We start from the raw sequence: 20,705 nt of genomic DNA, 5'->3' as shown, positions 1-20,705 counted from the left end.
CCACTCAGAGGATAAAGGAAAATTTCTGGCCTGGAAGGGGGCAGATGGGAGACCCTGGAGCAGTCAGGAAGCTGACAGAGTGAATGCTTCATCCATGTTAGCACCTTCCCCACCAGCAGGCTTGGAACCGAGGGGGACAGTAAGGTTCCCAGGGTGTCATGGTTGCAGATTCAAGCCCCCAGCTCACATTGCAAAAACCACTCATTTGACCAGAGCAAAAGCCAATGCTCAGGGCCACCTGGGTGCTTGGTATACCACAAGTGTCTGACCAAGCCTCTGCCCTGCTACTTGGAGCTCCCAGTAGCTCCAGTTCAGCTGCGTTCAGAGACAGGTAACAAGCAGCTGCTCGCTAACACTGTGTTAGTTATTAAAAGGCTTCATGACATTATCCCAAAGAAACCATTCCCAGATCACCAGACCAGCCTGAGAAGCATTGAAGTACACTGGCTTTTTATTCCATGCATTGTTTGCTTTGATAGTCATTCTTGTTTCCATCACTGTACACTGTTCAATACAAAAAAAAACCAAAAAAAAAAATCAAGTTTGTATCAGGAATCCACCGAGCAGGGAGGAGAGAGATGAACACTACTGGACAGGGCCAAGATGAAATGGTTACTTAACACGACAGTGGGGAAGGCAACATTCAGCTCTGGGAGAAAAATCTAGGCTAGTGTTCAGGAGCTGTCAGCAGCCGTGAGAACTGGATCGGGGCAGTGGGGATGCTGAGGAGGGAGCCCGCGGTTTGCTGCTGTTCTGCAAGTGCGGCGTTGCTGCGAGGAGGAAGCAGGTGGGTTTACGCCTCTCAGCCCCACACCCTGCTAGGAGAGAAAGTGCCCACACAGCAATGAGGAGATCACGTCTGTGTGCATTTCTGGGGAGGGTTCACTAAGGAAAATGCCTATATAACCCCCTGCAGAACTGACAGCGACCGTCCCGGGAGCGCGGGGGGCTGCTGAGCCACCCCTGCCTGCACACAGCCGAGGGCACAGGGCGTGTGTGCAGGAGGAGGCGGGGACGACACCTCCATGGCTACAGGGATACGCGTTAGGCAAGGGCGGGCAGTCCCAGAGGGATGCTGCATAGTAGGCAGCGGTTAGGAGGGGTGACGCTGGACCGCAACAGTGCAATGACCCGGGCGTGTAAAGAAAGCAGAGCTGAGTGTGGCAGCGGACAGCCTGAAGGGTTCAGCTCTGCTTCTCCAGGCTGCAGAATGGGCCTGCGTGTCCCTGGGCAAGGATGGGGAGGAATCAGCACACACCCGGGACAGCTGGCCCAGAAGGGTCCCAAAATCCCACACATCAAAGCTTCTACACTTCTCTGCAAGCCCAGACAAGCTTCATCACATGGTGGAGGAGCTCTAAGCAGAGACCACAGGTACACCTGATGGTAGTTCTCAACCTCTCTTCATGGAATAGTTTGCTCTTCCTCTTCATGTGCGTATGTTACGCGCACACAGTTCTCCACTGCTAAATTCCTGCACCCCAGTCTCCTGAGTAACCATCTGCACCACCTCTTTCACACCAAAACCCCTCTCACGCCACAACAGCAAAGCCAGCTCTGGCCCTGCCACCGGCCAAGAGACAGAGAACATTTGGGAGGAGAAATGAGGGCTGGGAAGAGAGAGGAAACAAGAAACAAGCCAGGAAAGAGCTTCACTGCCCACGGCGTTCTGCCTCCACCCAGAGCTGAGTATTGCTGCTGCAGGCAGGGGCGAGCCGGTCGCTGCGTCTCCAGCAGCCTGTTTGGTCCTGCACGGGCGATCCACCACGTGGATCCACTGCTGGCCACTCACTCCTGATCTCCTACCCGCTGCCCGGAGCAGTCGCCCTCCTCTCTGCTTGTCCTTTTGGATGCTCCTACCAGGGGATCTTGTGATGGTTATTCCCTTCATGATCAATTCAAAAGCCACTCGCTCCCCGATCACCATTCCCCACCAGCTCAGGGGCTGCCAGCTCAACCAGCGACGCGAGCAAATTGCAGCATCGACCACGAGGAATATCACAGGGCCCACGGGGCTGACTGCATCCATCCCTCTCGGACCAGCCCTGACAGGTTCTCTGCCCCGGTATAACATCATCCTTGGAGACCACGAGAGGCAGCAACTACTGCCGGCTGCTGAGCCCAGCTCTGCTCCCATCCCCACCAGCGACCGGGGAGAAGGGAACATCACGCAAACAGATTACAGTTGTGCTAGCGGTGAAGCCAACCTTCTGATCTACAGAAATGATAATAAATAATAAAATAACATCATAACTTAAGATCTGTGTGTAGTCCAGCTACAAAAATTTAAAAATATGGGATAATTTAACTCATACAATACTGCTCTCTGTATAAGTAAGACATTTTCCTTCATTTTGCCATGAGGCTATAAATTACCACAGTTCAATTCAAACCAATATTTTAACATAAAATGTAAACAAACAAAGCAACAGAAGTACCTGTCCATGGTCCATTCCTGCCCTTCATCTCAGGCTGCGTGCCAGTCTGCAGGGCAGCACCCACGCTCACGTGGCACAGCCGCGCCAGCCAGCACGCTAGGAAGGGCAGAGCGAAAGCTCTTGCAGGGGGACATCAACTAAGGAGGGGGGGGAACGTGCTCTATCGTTTTGTTCTCTTTAAATATTGATTTAGAAGAGTAGTGTTTGAAGGGAAGGCACTATGAGTTCTATCAGAAAACAAATTTTTCTCATCTGCCAATGCCTCGGCCTGTCACCTACCAGTACTATCCTCACTTTCACCTGCAGAGTTTCAGCTTGAAGGAGAAACAGAGGCCTCAGGGTACACCCGAGACCCAGTTGTGCCACAGCCACCATCAAGAGTCCTTGTGCAACCTGTTTTGCACAAAGCCTGACGTGAAGGGCAGGCAGCTGCTAATGCTTTCAAGAACGTACAGTGAACAAGGAGACAGAGCAGGGCTGATGCTCTTGTCTAGGCCAGCGATTCCCAGTCTTCCCCCTCAACAGACAGCTCTCTGCTGGTTACCAGTGCCGTTGTAGGTGAGAGACTGCTTCTCCAAGTCCAGTCCAGGCATCTCCAGTTTCCTCCCCAGACGAGTGCTCAGGCTCTGCAGAATGTGCTTTCCACGCTTTGCAAGTTCTTGCTTTTCCAACACTGATTTTGATTGATTTCTTTGACTGACTGAAACAGACAGGAGGTAAGAGGAGGAAGTAAACTGGGAAATGGCACACTGCATCTGAAAGAGGTTTCCCTGCTCAACTGGAGATCGACACTGCCAGAGTGAAGCAAGGATGACATTAAGAAGTGCTCTTATACCAATTCTCGAGAGGACGAGGTTAGAATACATTTGCAGGATCTCACAACAAAATGCTGATTAAAAAAAGAAACTAAAAATCCGTAAAATAAAACCCACTATTACATTCCTGGGGATGTATCGACTCAGAAGACCCTGGATGTTAGCACCTCGGTACCAATTTTTTCCAGGAACGTGTCCACCTTCTGATTAAAAATGACCCAGCTGGTTATACTGAATACGCTTTGTTCACAGGTTACCCTATAGTAAGGTCTTTTTATGCTTCCTCACTTGATAAGACTGAGTGGTTTAGTTTGCTTGATCTGTTCTCCAATCTTCAGGGCCACGAGGCCTGGTCCCCTGTGAAAGCAGCAAGAGAATCCCCCTGTGTTTGTACACAAAGCTGTCCAGGCAGGACTCCCAGGATGTTTCTCTGACATGTGCTTGCTTTCTGAACGTTTTTTTTTTGCAACAAGTCTGTGTGTCTATAAATACAATCCACTCTTTACAGTAAAAAGTGTTAAAATGTCAAAAAAATAAATATCCATGTTACAGTAACTAGATTATTCAATAAAATACATCCCTGCCATTCTTGATTGAAATGCTCAAAGAGAATTAATTTCATTTGGACATTTTCCAGAGATTCGGGTTATTGCAAATCACTCCTGGGGTGGGAAGGAGAAGCATCTTCTCTTCCTGTAAAGTGTGATGAAGGGGAATGAAGTGGAATCTCGGGGAAATCAAAATGCCAGTATCAGGAAGCTTCTTGGGAGATCTGTATTACCAAGTAGCAGAGCTGCAGGGCTTATTGGTCCTGACCGTGGCATCAGAACACTCCCCTTCAGAAGAGTCACAGTCTGATTCTCCAAACTGTGCTGGGTTCTGCAAAGCAAAAGGAAAGGGGGAGACTTGAGCAACGTTCCTGCAGTGGAGATCCACCCCACCCCATCCCAGTCTGTGACAGCAGACAGGCAAAGTCGCCACCAGCAGAGAAGGAGAGACTGGCAGCACACAGGAGATAGCAACAATACACAAGCACCCTACCAAAGGTCACTCGTCTCCCCTCAACGAGGGGACAGCAGAAAAATATCTGGTCAGAGCACCACAAACACAGATGGAGTTATGAGAAGGTGGTGCAGCAGGCTCTGCCGTACCCCTCCCAAACACTTGAAAGACAGTAAAAGGAAGAAAATCATTCCAGCTTCGTCAGCAAGGCTGCCAATGGATAAGTTTGAGGCAGACAGTTTATATCCCTTGTGCTATTCTTCATCCCATTTAATACAACTGCAAATCCGATGGCCTCCCAATATCACACTCATCTTGACAGGCAAATTATATTCAGCTTTGTTCGTGCTGTTTACCCCCATCTACTCATCTGGCCCAGTATGAGAAAGACTGGGTCTTTAAGGAGTTGCTTTGCTGTAGTACCTCCACCACAGCATATCCTAGGAGTCATCCAACCTCTGACCCTTGGATTCCTTTCTGTAACAGTATTTTTTTTACTCAATAGAAGAGGGGATTGCTAAACTTACAACTCACCTCACAGCTGTGTTCATCCGCACAAAGTTTGCCCAGAGACATCTGAGTCTTGACCCTCCGCACAGCACACTCTTTGTCTGAAAGCCCGTCAGACTGGGTGGAGATTTCAATGGGGATCTCTGGAGTCTGGGACAACATGTCCTCCAGCTTCTCAGCCAGCTCATCCTCCAGCTTGGTGGCCAGCTCATCCGGGCTGTTCGAATGATCGCTCGTGTTCCCTTCCTCTCCATCTGACACAGAGAAGTTCTCCGAGCTGAAGGTTGAGTAGGACTGGCAGCTACTAATGCAGCGGTGAGGCCTGCAAACCAGGAGAGTAGTTCAGCTTGTATCACAGTGCCTCGAATTGCAGAGGAAAAGCAATTTTCTGGGGGCTGTGTTCGGCTACCTGGCTACAACTGGCCTTGACAGACCGCACTCAGTCCTGAGCCCACTGCCAGCTAGAGAAGGTACAGCCTCTCAGTGGACAGAGTAAGAACAGGCTGGCGAGCCAGCGAGTGTTACAGGTTGAACACAAGGAACTCTTGTTTCTGACGTGTAGCAAGGGTACATTAACAAAATGAGATCACAATCAAAACCCTCACAACATCAGTAGTGCGGTGAATGCAGAGCGGCTGCCACATCCTTACCCAGGTCTCCCCAGCAAACCCCTCATCTTTCTTTCCAAAGCACGCAACGCAGAGCGGGTTTTTGCATCTGTACTTTCAACTGGCATCTTCAGCACAACAAGAACAGGGCTCGCTCACCGTAGCAGGCAGCCCAGGCCGCTCAGTCCTGCTCTCCCTGGCAGACACCACCCAGGTACAGCGCACTCCATACTGCCTGGTTCCTTCTCCACACTGGGCTAACGGCCTGATCCTTCCAAAAACGTCTTTGAGCAAACCAGGTACTATCCCTAGAAAAGGCTTTACATCAGCTCTTCCCACCCTGAGAACACATCTCCAGCTGAGTCATAACTGCTCTGCAAGGCTGGCAGCAAGAGCTCTGCAAAGCGTCGGGCTGCCTGTCACATCTCAGAGCCATGGAAATCTACCACCTTCTGAATGATTTAGTTCAAGATCTGCATCTTTAAATTCATCTGTTGTTATTTGGTCTTGTCTGCTACATGTTCACATTAGCTGATCTGCCCTGGAACATACTTCTCTTTAACAGTCCTTTTTTCCTTAAGAAAGGCTGTACTGTAGGGTTCAAGCTAATTCAACTGGGAATATCTGCATCACCTGGCAGTGATCCCAACAGCCAGGCTAGGATTTTAGGTATGTGTGCTCAAAATAAGCTCACGGTTACTTGAATGTGGAAATGGCCTCATGCCAGGATTCAACAGTAATGATAAAAAATATCAGTTGACTGAACGTGCCAGGAGACCCACAACAGGTCATCACACCGAATTCAGGGAAGGCAATTTGTCTTCCAAGTTAGTAAATCACAGGAGAAGCAACAATCACACACACAAGAAAAGGATGAGTCAGAAAACTCATCTAGCCCAGCGTTCTGTCTCCAGCCCTAGGCAGGAAGAGATAATCTGGGAGAAGTACGAGAACAGGGTGTGCAGACAGAGCCTGCTTTCTCCTGGCGTACCTCCCTGGTTTGGACCATTCACCAATCAGCCTTCTGAGCTGAAGATCACACCTGGATGGCAGGGCTTCACAGCCACTGATGGATCTGCACTCCAGCATTTTAACACTTAGGACTTGTTTATGCTTTGATTTCCACAGCATACCTTGACAATGAGCTCCGCATCTGAAAATGGTTTGGATGGAAAAAGCACTTCCTTTTGTTCGTTTTAAACCCCATTTGCTTCACTAGGTGTCCTACCATGAATGGGAGGAATCATTCCTTGTCTATTTTCTCCACAATTTCATGCACCTCCAATATCACCTCTCCTCCTGCTAGACAAACATTTCTCATGGATTTAATCTCTTCTTCTACAGAAACCATCTCTAACCATTCTTGTCACACTTCTCAGCACCTTTTCAAATTTTACCACGGTCTTTGAGCTGGGGCAATGAAGGTGGCATTTAGGATTCAAGCTGCAGGTGTGCCGTGGATGTATACAACAGCAGACAAGCTTTTATTTTCTTCCCTGCTCCTTTCCTAACAACCTTTAACCTATGTGCCCACTGGATCACTTCTGCACTTCATAAAGCTGCGGCTCCAATTCCATGATCTCCTTCCTGAGCACAGGACTGTAAAGCCCTCTATCACACAGGCTGAGGCAGGAACGCCCCCTCCAGTCTTATTTTAGAGGCAACACCATCAAATTTGATCTGCCGTGTTGTCACCTAGTCCTTCAATCCTATTTGAATTAAACTACAAAGGTGCTGGACTCAGCCCCACTGCAGCAACAATTAATAAACAACATTTGAAAGAGTTCACAAAGGGTCCCAACATCCACTAAGTCTGATTCTGGTGAAACATGCAGCAGCTTATTTTTATAGGCTGAATAATGTTATCAAGTGTGATCAAGTTGTGCTACAAACAGCATGCAACAGAAAGCCATGCTGGAGATAACTGGACACTGGCCCAGGTTGCCCAGAGCAGCTGTGGCTGCCCCCTCCCTGGCAGTGTTCAAGGCCAGGCTGGATGGGGCTTGGAGCAACCTGGCCTGGTGGAAGGTGTCCCTGCCCGTGGCAGGGGGGTTGGAACTGGATGGTCTTTAAGGTCCCTTCCAACCCAAACCAGTCTGTGATTCTATTATAACATCTCAGACAGGCTGAAAACAGTGAGTGAACATGAAGGATCAGCTGAGGGTGGATGGGAAGCACTGAATGCGATTCTGTTCTTTTGCCAGCACCTTCCACAGTGTCAATGCTGGTGTGCAGCTGCTATGACAGTTCTCCTCCTGAGTTTTGTCCCATCAAAGAGAGATTAGAGTGAATTCACCTTTTACCTTTGCCTACGAGGAAACTCCACTTCACTGTCTACTTCACCCTCTTCCTCTTCCGAAGAGTCATCACCGCTCTGGCAGGAAACAAGGACAAGAATGGTGTCACATTTGTGAAAGAACAAACATGCAACTACAGTGTTGTCCCTTGCTCCTCCAGGACAAAGTCACTATGTCAATGGGCTGCAACAATCTTGACATGAAAAGAAAACTGACAGTGAAAACCAACTCGGACATCTTACCAGGAGATGATCTCAGGCAGTCTTAATGCTGCCGTTTCTGAATTTGGAGTGACTGACTCTGAAATACACTGCAGTACTTTAGAGGCACTGAGTACACAACGTTCTGGATTTTTACAGAAGCAAATCAAGTAATTAGTATTACACTGAAATCCTCATAAATTATTGAGCTGATCTGGCACTCTTGGCTTTATGACTTCGACTCTCTTTGACACAAGCCCATCACAGAGCAGGATGGGGGATGACACAGCCTTTGCTGTGGGTTTCACCAACTAGGAAAACTTGAGTTTTGTTCCATTCTCTACCTCAGTGAGCACAGAGCCTTTTATCCTCCTTTTTCCGTCCAAATCCATCCCCTGCACTCTTGTTTTTTACAGCCTCTTTCTATCCCATCCAACCTGCCAACCCCTGGTTCAGACTCAGCTTCTATCTCATCCCATCCCCTTGTTACATGAGGTCTTCCTCCTCCCTTCATTCTGGGCCCAAACCACACTCTTGGTCTGGTACTCATCCTCTTCTCCTTCACTGTTCCACCCTGGCCCAGTTTTCTTACTCATTGAACTCCCCTCAGACTGGTTCCTACTTCCCTCACCACCTGGATGGAAGCAGGAGGAATGAAGATAAACTGTTTCTGTACAACTGTGGCGTAACATCTTTTTGACTCTTGCAAAATCTTCACAAAATACGTGAGAACTATGACTTTCAGTCAAGGGGACCAGGTTCTGGCCGGTGCAGCAAAAGGCACGTCCCCAAGACCATGGCAAACGTTGAATTTCTGTTCCGAGGCACAGCAGCGCTACAGATTCTCAATGAAACCGTTACATGATATTTCACATCACCAAAAGAATGCATTTACCCCTTCCTTTGTTTTGAGAAAGGCTTGAAAACATTTTGAGACTGTTTCAACAACAAAAATTCAGTAGACCAAGTTTCAGCGCAAACAAAAACTGGCTGAATTGCAAGTAACAGAGCTAGGCCCTAGCAAAACCACACCTGACAGCCCTCATTATTAGCAGCGTGCTCCAATATGCCCACAGTACTTCTCAATAAAATCGATTCTAAAAGTACGTCCAGATCACGAAGCAAAGTTCAGACAGGCATGATATCTTTAAGATAAAGTTGTACATATAACTCTACTGCTACGTGTGTGGGAAATATGGCTTTGCTGCTGTCCTGTATCCAGACACTAGCCTGTGCTACACACCTTCTTTCGGTGGAGAGGGAAGAGAGGAGCAAGCTTTGTTTTTTTTCAGATCACTGTGCTCTCTCCTTACCTTCTGAAGGGGTCTTGCTTTGCAAGGTAGCACTGAGGAAGCCATGTGCTGGGGAGTGCCGCGGGCGGACGCTGACTGACCGTTGCTGAAGCCCTCTTCCTCCATGTTCTCCATGAACTGCGCGTTTTCGTACAGGGAAGCAGACGTTGGTGATTGAGAACGGCTCATCCCTGTCTCAACAGATGACATCTGCACCTGACCACTGTCCTCTTCCCTGCACTGAAGACAGGAATTATAGGGATCTGTTTTGCAACACTCCCAATGATCAGCTTTGCCTTCTTTGCTCTCCAGGTTCCTTCGGGAATCTGCTTCCATGGCAGCGGAGATGAGGTCGGGGCTGGACCCAGACATCCGCCTCTGCGCGTGGTTGCTGAGAGGGCTCCGCAGCGCCGCTGCAGGGCCAAAGTACCTCAGGTTGTTTGCGCAGTTGGCAATATCTTGTCCGTGGGCATGAAGCCGTGAGTGATGGCCATGGGGATGGCTGTGGCCGGGTTGCTGCGGTAGGCCGGGATGATGAGAATGATTAGGAGGTGGAGGTGGGGGTGCATCATCTTGCACGGGCTGGTTTTTCAAGATCCCTGCAAAATCGTTGTAGCTGCCTTTGCTGTTCCCTCGGCGGTGACGTGGCTTGCAGCGGTAGCGGCTTTTGCCACTCGGTGTTGACATTTTGGGACTTCCTGAGACTGGTGAGCCATTAGATGCTGCTTCTGTGCTGGGTATGCCCTCTGACTTCAGTAGATCTGGCCTGAGAGACAGTCAGCAGAAGTTACACATTAAACCCCAAACTAAGAACTGACGCCGGCCCAGAGCAAGGATGAAGAGGCAGCTGCAGCCATAAGCACACTCTGCTTTCTAAAATCTCCAGGCTTCCCTCCCCTTCAGCTGTTTGACTTCTGCATTTAGTTTCCTTTGATTCTCCCACTCAATGTCCTTTCCTTTCAGCCCATCATGCTCTACACTCCTTTCTTGCTGTTTTTTTCCAATATCTGCCACTCACCCTCCTTTTTCCTCTCTTGTTTTGATGTTCTGCTCCCAAAACAGCTCCCTCCTAAGACCTTGGTGTAAGGCATGTCTCTTACTACGTGCATATACAATGCTCAGCACAAGAGGGTCCCAATTTGCTGCAGGTTATCAGCCTGCCCATTTCAGAAGCATATGTGGATATTAATTCAGAAGTGATTATTCACTGTTTATCAGGACTCTCTAACTCCTGGAAATTCCAGAAAAGTGAAGAATAAAATAGACAACTTCTCTGAAAAAAAAAAATCTCACTTTCTGAAAGTCATGCAGAAGAGAAAGAACTGAAAGGACAGCATGAATTCCCAAATCTCAAATCCCAATTTAATTCCTCGACAATGAATACATCCTCCCTGAGGACTGGCTGATTTCCACAATCCCTCACCCTGCTTGTTACCATTCAAGTCAAGGATGATCTAACTGCTCTCTGCTTGGGCAGTTAGGAGTTCGAAACACACATTAGATACCTCCTATTAAAGCACCATCATCTGTGAAAAAATCATATGGACCAAACAGTTCCAGAGAGCTGCCCAGGTAGAAGGGATGGCAGGATTCATCCCTTTTACCTTAAGATAATTAAACAATTGTGTTGTCATCAGACTCAGAGGGAAGCAAGCTGCCTGCTCATTTCAATGGGGATCTGCCACTGGTTCCTGGCACAGAACTAGGTTGTTACTTCTTACCGTTTAGTCTGGCTGCCTGGTTTATGGGAGACCCCTTTCCGCTTCATGAGCTTCTCCACTGTATTGGGGTGGATTATTGGTCTGACTGGGTGGCGTTTGTAAGTCCCAGGGTATTTCTTTTCCACTGCTTGTTCCCTCCTGAAACATTGGGGAAGAAAAAGCAAAACCCAGATCAGTTCTTTCTTTATCCAACTGCAGCTCCTGTTGGACAGAAGCACAGCTCCACTGCGAGCTCACTGCGTGCCTGTGCCTCAGCTATGGCTGGGGGCAACACAACGTGCTGTTCTGGGAAAAGACATAGTCATTTTCTAAATCCCCTCTGCAGAGATCAGGCAGTTGGAGCAGGGCCCTGGTGCACAGTCCAGAAGCAGCACTGCTCTTCTCTTTACAAAGGGCCAAAGGATGCCAACGCCAAATGGGAAAGGTGCCTTTCTCCCAGTCAGTAAACACTGGGCAAAGATATGAGCACTAAGTGGTCCGCAGCAATCTACTCTGAAGGGGCCTCTCTCTGCTTGCCAGCTTTTTCTTTACCCTGGAAGTTTGTCAGGGGACACTAAATCTACAGGTACCACTCTGCTGTTGAGAAATGAAGCGCTGTGGGGTTTTTTTCCCCTCCTATATGCATATTGCCACATGCATGGCATGCCAGTGTGCCCTGAGATACATACTTTATGAGCTCCTTCTCACGGACCTCCAGCTGCAGCATGATAGCACTGAGCTCCATGTATAAGTTATTGGCTCGCTCCAGCTTCCTCTCGTAGTGTTCGCGGATGTCCAATGCGTGTCTGAAAAACAGGAAAGTCATTACTCCAGTCTGATGTCTGTGGACCATGAGAGGAGAATAAGGAAAGCTTTAGGAAAAGGCCTTCTAAAAGTCAATTTTGCCAGTTGTATTGCACTGAATCCCAGACAGAGCTAACAGTGAACGATGATTAAGAGCTTGATACAGCAATGAATCATGATATGATTTAGAAGGCGTTTAATAGTCTTGAAAGAGTGGCAATGCATCTCACTAGAGAAGCTGCAAATGCCTCACATGCATCCACAAGCCCTCTGGCCAAGCCCTGATCATCCTGTTTGCACAGAGAAGGGGCTACGTCAGCTTCCAAAAAAACAGGGAAAAAAGTCATCTGTTTGTATCTCATAAAGAGCAATATGCCCCTCCAGCTACAGTATAGTTGCAGAAGACATCTTGAACCACAGCTGAAAGATGTGACCATCAAAAGCTCCCTGGGGCTAGGGAACACTGATCAACAGCTACATCAGACTGGCTGAACAAGGTTTCTCAGGTTTGACACAGAACTGCTACTTGCTGCTTGATGTTTCTCCGTCATAACTATATTTGCAAATTTGTATCACAGAAGGTAGCACTTTCCTTTCTAAATAAACATTCTGTTTTCATTTTTAAGTTGGTCTAAAATTCAAAATGAATTTCAGTGGGCTGATAGTGTGTTTGCTCCCAGTGGGCTGGGAGCATGTTCACTTCTCTGGAAATAACTAATCCAAAGAAAGTATCAGGGCACCGAAAGCTCACAGCAAACTGCAAGACGCATTTTCCAGCTGAGATGGATGTACCTGCTTCAGTGCTGTTATCACAAACACCAAAACTCAGGCAGAAATATTCCCTGGTAAACACACAAGCCTGTGCCCCTCTTGCCTGGAGCAAACTGTCCAGACTGCCCAACAGCAGGGAGAGTTTCCACTGTTTCTCTCTCTACAGCTTTCCCTCAGCCAAGCAGCGCTCAAGCCCTAGGGCATGCCTGTGGAAACTGCAGTTTCTGGACTCACAAGGAATTTAGGCTGCCGAAATCTACGCCACCAGGAATACTGAGTGCTGTTTTGGGGTCCTCAGTACAAGAGCAGCAAGAAAACAGAGGCTGGAGCACATGCCCTGTGAAGAGAAGCTGAGGGAGCTGGGCTCATTTAGCTGGAGAAGAGAAGGCTGGGTGGGGAAAGTGAGCAGTAAACATAAAAGACTGTCAACAGACCTCAGTTCTTCTCTTCGACGACGAATCAATTCTTCATCTAGCCGGTGGATACAAGTTCCTTCACTTTTAATTTTCTCAAAATGTTTCTTCACTTCTTCTCTCCATTCAGCCTAGGAAAGCAATTTACTTTTCAGTATTTACAAAGAATTGGAATCCCTAGTTGCACCAAAGAAAAACACTTGGGCAAAATTCTTTGTGTCTGCAGAAAATTACAGGTGTGGGTTGAAAACGTGTTTCTGCTAGCTGAGTTATTTTGGGTGATAGCATGTTTAGTTTAAGCATTTTCAAATGCTATTTCCAATTTTGTGCTCTGATTAGATAATTTAAAACATATCTGTGTTTTCTAAAAAATACTTTTGAAAACTCCTAAAGCTCTTTTCGTCCTAAGACAACATTTTCTTCCCTTTTGCCATTTAAAGTAAACAGAAAGGCTCTTCGTCCCACTGGCTGCCCTGCTCATCTTCACTATAAATGCAATGGTTCCGCTCTCAGCAGTCTCATGGTCTCCCGTACAACAGCACTGGGAGAACAGCTGGGAGCAGAACATCTGAAGTCAGCAGTCTCAGGGAGAAGTGAATGAGACAACGCTGAGTTTCTGACTAAAGTCAGCAGATGTCTCAGTTTGTGAAAGCGTGGGTAAAACATTTACAAATACCCATCACTTTGCTTCTCCCCAGGAATCAAACTGAAACCATGGATCCAGACTTTTGCTGCTGTACTCGATGCAGCCTCTGAAATCAGATCCTCGGAGCTAACTCTAGTACTCACGGGCTACAGCCACTCTCCAGTTACCTGTGATTTGAAATAGGTTTCCTGAGGAGTAGCCAGCACGTCAGCAGATGCAATGTCCAGGTGCATCAGTGTCTGCCGGAAGGAGGGACGATTCCGGGGCTTGCTCTGCCTGGAGCAAAACAGACAAATACCCAAGCATGAGATGAGGTTACCACTGCTAGCTTCTCCTCCCCTTCTGAAAGGGTTTCTCACTAGAACCTACTCTCTGAATCATGTAGCTGACACGTGTAGATGAGAGAAAAGGAGCTTTTCTGGTTTTCTCTTTTGCTGAATATGAGTTTATTGTGCTAGAGTTGTTTTGTGTTCAGTTTTTGGTTTGTGATGATTTATTCTGAAGAAACAAAAAGACATTAAAACCATTTAAAATAGGAAAATAATCTAGCAGAAATGCTAATTTACATTCAGCAAAACAGGTTGTCTATAAACACCAAACGTATCTAAGTTGCCACATAGTACATGCCTGAGCCTACACAGTCTTGTAATGCACTGAACATCTCCCTAAGATCACGCTCAAGTACAAAACCATTTGTATCTCTGAGAAAACACACCAGCACTCGAGCTTCAGGACTGAACCCACCAGACTCGCTGCATGGATGCAGTGCTCAGGCCAAGAAACAGCTTCTTCAGCCCCCTCTCCCCTACAAAGCACCTCCTTCCACTAGGTGGGGATGCAAGTGTGCGTACTGGTGTTCAGAGCTGCACAAACTGCTCCCTGCCTCTTGAAGCCATGTGTAGAAGCACAGCCAGGCAGAGCACACCTCAGCACAGAGACTGATGGAGCTCAGGGTCAGGGGGGTAAACAGCCACTTGAAAAGATCCATAGATGCTCTGGCCTGTTTTGCCCTTTGTGCCATCAGGAGGATGGCTGGCAAAACTCGTGGGGTGGGAAAATGCTGGAAGACCACTTACACTCTGTGTCAAGATGTAATTACAAAGACAAAGCATTAATGCATAACCCAGGACAAAGAATTCCAACTCTAATCTGGCATGTGGAGGAAACCGAAAGCATTTGCCATAGCTATATCTGTAAAATCCAGGTTTCACACAGAAAGCTCCTATTTCTCTTTGTCCAGCTCAAAAGTCAGTCACTTACAAGGAAGTTTCAGAGTGAAAAATCTTTTTTTTTTCCACTCTGGAGCCAGCCTCAAGAAATTTTACCCCTACTTTCCTTCCAGCTTCTTTTCTCTTCCCACAGAGCTACCTTTTATCACCTACTTTGCTACACCAAAGCAACCACCTCTGTGAAGGCTACTGAAGATGACCTTCATGCTGCCCGTTCCTGACTCACACTGGACAGGCAACTCACGGGTAACTGTCACCCTGCTGGGGCTGCCATCAAGCTCTACTCCCCCACTTCTGCTCAACTCCTTCCCCCTCACTAGCCCGTCTCAACAGTGTCCGCCCGGTCCCTCCCCTGCCCCATCCACCCAGCAAACCAGACAGGTCCCTTCTGACTTCCTCTAAGCTCCAAACAACCTTCTGGGGCCTGGGCCTGCTGCCACAAGGAAGCAGAATCCAAACTGTTAAAACTTATTGCTCTCGTGATGAGTGTGAGAGTATTTAAGAGCTCTCTGCTCTGGGCTCAATGATCTCACCCTGACTCTGGTTTTGTTGGTTTTACTGGGAGTCTGGCAAGAGCTGGGAGCCAGCCCTAGGTCTGTGCAGTGCAGGGGTTCAGGCTCTTACCAAGTCTGCTTCATGAGGATTTTGAAGCCATCTGGGCACGTGGAAGGGACAGGAAGGTGCAGGCTGTTACTGCCCACTCCCCAAATGATGGCCGAAGAGTCCACATCCTTGTAGGGAATCTCTCCTGTAAGCAGCTCCCACAAAACTACCCCAAACGACCTGATAAAGAAATAAAGCAGGAGACAAACTTCTGTGTGAATTCAATTTAACAGGAACATCTGAAGCTTGGAAAAAAAAAAAAAAAATAATCACTGTTCTTGTCAGGTATGTCTGATCTGAAATTCCAAGTAGGTGCAACAGTGTTTACATACTAGTTTTTAACCAAGAATAACTATTTCATACACGAGATAACTTCTCTACCCCAGCACTGAGCTGAACACCAAGCCACACTGGTTTTCACCCACCCTTCCCTATTTTTTTGTGAGATTTCAAAAATCCTGAAGGCACATTAGAAGCTTTTCTGTATAGATGAACTCTTACTCCTGTTAAATGAAGAGGAAAGAGCTTTTCTGAGATAGCAGATGATCTGTTTTGACCAATAAGAACAGTCAAAAGTCTACAGGACAGACTGAACTGGTTAGTGTCTTAGAGACAACAGAACAAAGGTTGTGTTTCGGGGGTCAGGTTTTACATTTCATTTCACTTTCTTTTTTTTTCCTCTAGCCAAAAGCTCCCTCTGCTGTTCCGTGTACTCCTAGGTAAGAGTTTCATAGGTCTGAGACTCATTGCTACAACTGCTGCAACACAGAAATGAAGAAAGAAATGCAACATGCAGAAATGTTAGTATGAAAAGTACAGGCAGTCTCATCCGAGATCTCTTTTGTGCTGAAGAAAGGAAGGCAAAGGAAAGAAAAAATTAAGAGAACTTTGCCTGGAAAAGAACCTCCTATTACAAGAACTGAAAAATAGGAGTAAGAAAACTCACTTTGCTTCTCTTCCTTAGTGAAATGCTCAGTAAGGACCAAAACCTTAACTTTAAACAGCAAACAGCTACTTGTTTTATTTACAATCTTCACCCAATGAAACACCAAACCAGTCAATACAGAGGTAAACCAAACTCTGCTGAGAACCAACACTGCTCTTACTGCCCGTTACAACCAGGCTGTGATATGAGGTGAGGTACAACCATCTCCATTTCAACCCCAGACGTATCGCCTTACTCGCACGCCCCATCCCATCTGGGACACTGACCCTGCCAAGCTGCTGGCAAGTCAAACCAGGTGAAAAGTGAGAAGCGTGCTTCTGGCTTGTACTAGGATCAAGTTGCTTTTATCAAGTACAGAAGAACATCTAAGGGACAAACTACCTGGGTCTGAACAACCATCAGTCAGGAAACAGAACTTCATGTGAAAAAGTTTAAAGCCCACTGGCTTCAAATCACGTGGGGGAAAAAAACAAAAGAAACAAAACAAGCAGCATTTAAACATTTTTTCTCTCGTAATTTTTTTGTGTGGGCTGCAGGAAAGCAGGGATCCAGGTGGTTGGACAAACTACCAGGAAACCTCATCTGGTTTCAGCTTGGTTATGGTTAAGAACTGACAAAGGATTTTCAAGACTCCTGATAAGATTATAGATTTTTTTTTTAGCATGCTGTTAAAGATGACAGAGAGCAGACATATAAGCAGCTTAGGAACTGTTCTCATTTGTTGTCATGAACATCGCTTTTACTCCTCTAGGGGAGGAATGGATGTCAAGGAGGAGTTTGAGCAATCACCACTGCAGCAGAGTGAAGAGAAACTTGCACCAAAGGCACCTCTAGGTTTGCACCAAAGAGCAACATCTCTTAAGTCACGGAGGAAAGGAGTAAAGGAGTGCCCACAGATCTCAGCAGAGCTAGCAGCTAGTTTTTGTTGGACATGATGCTCCACACAATATTCCTGAACCTAAGCCCCTCTACATGACAGAAAGCTGAGGGTGGAAATCCAGCACCGTTCCTCCTCATGAACGTGTGACTCAAAGGGAGGAGCTCAGAAGACAAACGGTGAGTGTATTTCCTTTCCAAAACAACCCAAGAGTTTCTCCCAGAAGAGCTGGCTGTGCCACGGCCTGCTACATCCACACAAAATGAACATGCAAAACACTGCAGGCACAAGGAGAGCTGTACACCACACGTTACAAGACTTTCCCTTTCCCTGCAGGAAATCTTGACTTAAAGTCATGACCCAGCTCCGAGCTAAAACACCAGCAGCAGGCTGCTGGCTGACTCCACTCGCACTCTGAACCACCCGCAGCTCTGACCTGCAGCTTCACACTGCCTAAGGGAGGTGACAGCATTGGAAGCTGAAAAAATACAAGAAGGAAAACTCATCCTGGCTGTAAAGCAGGGAGAAGGGCACCTCTCCTGGCTCCTGACATTTAATGTGCAGAAATAACAAGGCAGAAACAGAGATGCGGTTCCCTTGAGGACCCTGAAACCTGTGGAGAGGCATCCCAAAGGAGCTCCAAGGCTGAGTCCTCTCTCAGGCATTTTTAATAGCACAGAGATCTGAACCTTTGCCTGTGTTCCTTTGGACACAGAGTACATTTCACACGGGATGGAAACAGGCATTCAAACCTCTTGGATCCGGGGTTAGATTCACTGGACTATAATCCTGTGGCTGTTCACAGCCAAGCCCAGCATGCAGAAAGCAAAAGGTGGTCAGACCCTTCAAGCCAGCAGAGCAGAGGCCTCCCTACAGCTCAAGCGTGGCTCTGAAGAGAATACCCTGGCTGCAGAAGTTGCTGAGGGGGCCCTGAGCACCAGGAGTGGAAGAAAGCTCTGCCCTGAATAATGACACAGGGAAGAACTGTTGCATTTGCTTACTGCAAGACACTGATATTCTGCACCGAGTCTCATTAGGTCCCTTCAGATCTCAACACACAACTTCTAAACATGTATGTCATTTCTCTTTCCACTACAGCCCACAGTTCAGTAACAAAGTTCAGGGCACTAGGCAGATGGAGAAAGGAATAGTCCACCACAGAGCAAACTATCCCCATGCCTAGGATGCAAAAAGAGTGCTTAGTTTGTAAAGTGCTGGGAAACCAAGTGGCTAAACAGAAGGTGGAGATACTTAAACATTAATGCTACTCACCAGATATCCACCTTTTCAGAGACAGGCTCGTTGCGTATCACCTCTGGGGCCATCCAAGCCACAGTTCCCGCAAAAGACATTTTGGTACTTTTATCACTGAGTTCTTTAGATGTACCAAAATCTGAAATTTTTACTGCATCTGTGTGTGTAACTAAAACACTGGAGGAAAAAAACAAAAGAAAGAAATCAGCATTTTGCAATTTTTCTTGTACCACAACAGCCACTGGGAGTTAATCCCTTAATCAACACAAGCACTTGATGAGGCCACGCTGTTCACAACTGCAGTGCAAGAAAAAAGATGACACATTTTCATCAATGAAAGCACTCCCTTTCTTTGGGGTGCTTGTGTTTTGTGCCTCAACTGCATTTCTAAATGTTACAAGTCAAAACTCAATCTAAACCATCTGCAAACCATCTAAAAGTATTATCTTAATGCACTGTCACAGTCATGTCACAGGCTAAAGGAGTGCAGCCAAATAGTTTTAGTCAGAAAGCAACGGAGAAATGAGAAAGGCACATTCCAGAAAACCAGGGAAGTAACAAAAGAACAAATAAGGAGGAAAAATAAAAAAAAAAGCAGAAGGCAGGAGAATATCCCACTTTCAAAAAGGACAAGACACCATCAAATCATTAGAAATACTTCCTGACTGCTATTGATCATGTAAGATGCTGGTAAAACTTCCAGTCTTGTTAAATTGCAGCACAGGAGGGGACTGCCAATAAGTTTCATTAGTTTCATTCTCATTAGTTTTGAGTCAACATGGAAAAAAATAGGGCTTTTGACCTAACTTTAAACTATTCCTCAAGGAATAAAAAAAAGACAATCACAACTGGGGGCTGTTTAAGTAGCTAGAGACTCACTTTGGTGACTTGAGGTCTCGATGGATGATCTTGTGAAGGTGCAGATAATTCATCCCACTCGCAATCCCCGTGGACCAATCCACGAGCAGCCGAGGGGTGACCTTCCGCCCCGCTCGCAGGACTTCGTAGAGCTGCCCGTGCGCACAGTACTCCATGATAATACAGTAGCACGGGGCTTGAGTGCAAACTCCCCTGTCAAAGAAAACACACAGCTAGTGAGGATCAGGAGAGGGAAAGTCCCAGAGCAACTCTCAAAGGTGGCAATCAAGGGGTGGGAGAGTACCTGTTTACTCTGCCTGGGCAAGCCCCTGCTAATGCCACCTTACTGAGCAGGAAGGGGATGTTTCCTGCATGCTTTGCACAGGAGGAACCTCCCTGCACAGGGGTGGGTTTCCTTCAACTTCCACACCTGCAGGGTTCACAGCAGGCGTTTTGTGAGCCTGCCTGCAAAGTGCAGCACTGGCTGGGAATGGCGTCCAGAGCTTTGTTTTCACAAGAACGTGACAATTTGAGAGGAAGGATGACCACCCCTTTTGTCCTACAGACAGCTTAGTCCCTGGATTTTAAAAACTTGGCCAGGGTACATATGTGAATGGCTCTCCCCTGGACACAGGTATGTTTCTAACAAGTTTCACAACCTACTTGAACGCAATGATGTTAGGATGTTTGAGTTTCCGCAAGTGCTTGATATCCGTTTCGTTCTGATCTCTCACTTTCTTGATGGCCACCTCCTCCGCCCGGAATTTGCCCAGGAAGACGGCTCCCTGCGCGCCGCTGCCCAGCCACTGCAGCTCCGAGATCTCCTCGAACGGGACCTCCCAGGTGTCTAGGCACAGGCAAGCAAAGGAAACAACATCAAAGATCAAGCCCACAAAAATGTTCTGCTGCAAGGTCACACCAGGACAGCACTGCCATCTCCCTTGCTCTGTCTCGAGGTGGACTTTTCTGGGGGTGGTCGATGGCATCTCCTCCCAGCACAGGCACAGCTGAGGCACACAGCACACATGCTCAGCCCCAGCTTCCCTTTCATCCAGCTCCTCTCCCCCATCACAGTCGCCTCCACCCTGTTCCTTCTCATCCTCCCAGCTGCTTCTTCAGCAGAGCTCACCACCACTGCTACCCACTCGGGTGAGCCGCTTCGGCTTGGCAGGCTGCAGTTTCACATACCAGGGACACTGCATTGGAAATTTCAGGAGCAGGCCCTGTACTCCAAAACTGAATGATGATGGTATCTCTTATAAAGTACATGACTCCACCAAAAAGCACAGATGAGAAAAAAAACATTTAACATTGACAACTGCCAAAAAAAATTGAGGGTTTTTTCTCCCAAAACAGGGCAAAAATAGGGAAGAAAAGGGTAAGTCAGAGGTGGCAGGTTGTAAAACGCAGACTAGCAACCACCAAGTTACCCAACACGAAGC

At 47.3% G+C, this 20,705-nt stretch overlaps 1 protein-coding gene across 1 annotated transcript in view; it reads right to left on the bottom strand.

The window, feature by feature from the left end:
- Positions 1-433: 433 nt before the first annotated feature.
- MAP3K13 (mitogen-activated protein kinase kinase kinase 13) overlaps positions 434-20,705 on the bottom strand; it is an 80,708-nt gene continuing 60,436 nt past the window's right edge. The window contains exons 5-16 of the mRNA XM_068421178.1: positions 19,927-20,110; positions 19,285-19,476; positions 18,424-18,582; positions 15,350-15,508; positions 13,664-13,772; positions 12,872-12,981; positions 11,552-11,668; positions 10,884-11,021; positions 9,184-9,928; positions 7,677-7,747; positions 4,790-5,087; positions 434-4,132 (exon numbers count right to left, since the gene is read on the bottom strand). Coding sequence (XP_068277279.1) covers positions 4,031-4,132; positions 4,790-5,087; positions 7,677-7,747; positions 9,184-9,928; positions 10,884-11,021; positions 11,552-11,668; positions 12,872-12,981; positions 13,664-13,772; positions 15,350-15,508; positions 18,424-18,582; positions 19,285-19,476; positions 19,927-20,110 — 2,384 coding nt within the window. The 3' untranslated portion in view covers positions 434-4,030. The remainder of the gene's footprint in view (positions 4,133-4,789; positions 5,088-7,676; positions 7,748-9,183; positions 9,929-10,883; positions 11,022-11,551; positions 11,669-12,871; positions 12,982-13,663; positions 13,773-15,349; positions 15,509-18,423; positions 18,583-19,284; positions 19,477-19,926; positions 20,111-20,705) is intronic.

The sequence above is a fragment of the Nyctibius grandis genome, chromosome 32, assembly GCF_013368605.1.
Source record: "Nyctibius grandis isolate bNycGra1 chromosome 32, bNycGra1.pri, whole genome shotgun sequence".
Taxonomy (NCBI): Eukaryota; Metazoa; Chordata; class Aves; order Nyctibiiformes; family Nyctibiidae; genus Nyctibius; species Nyctibius grandis.
This window is presented reverse-complemented; position numbering and strand designations above follow the sequence as displayed.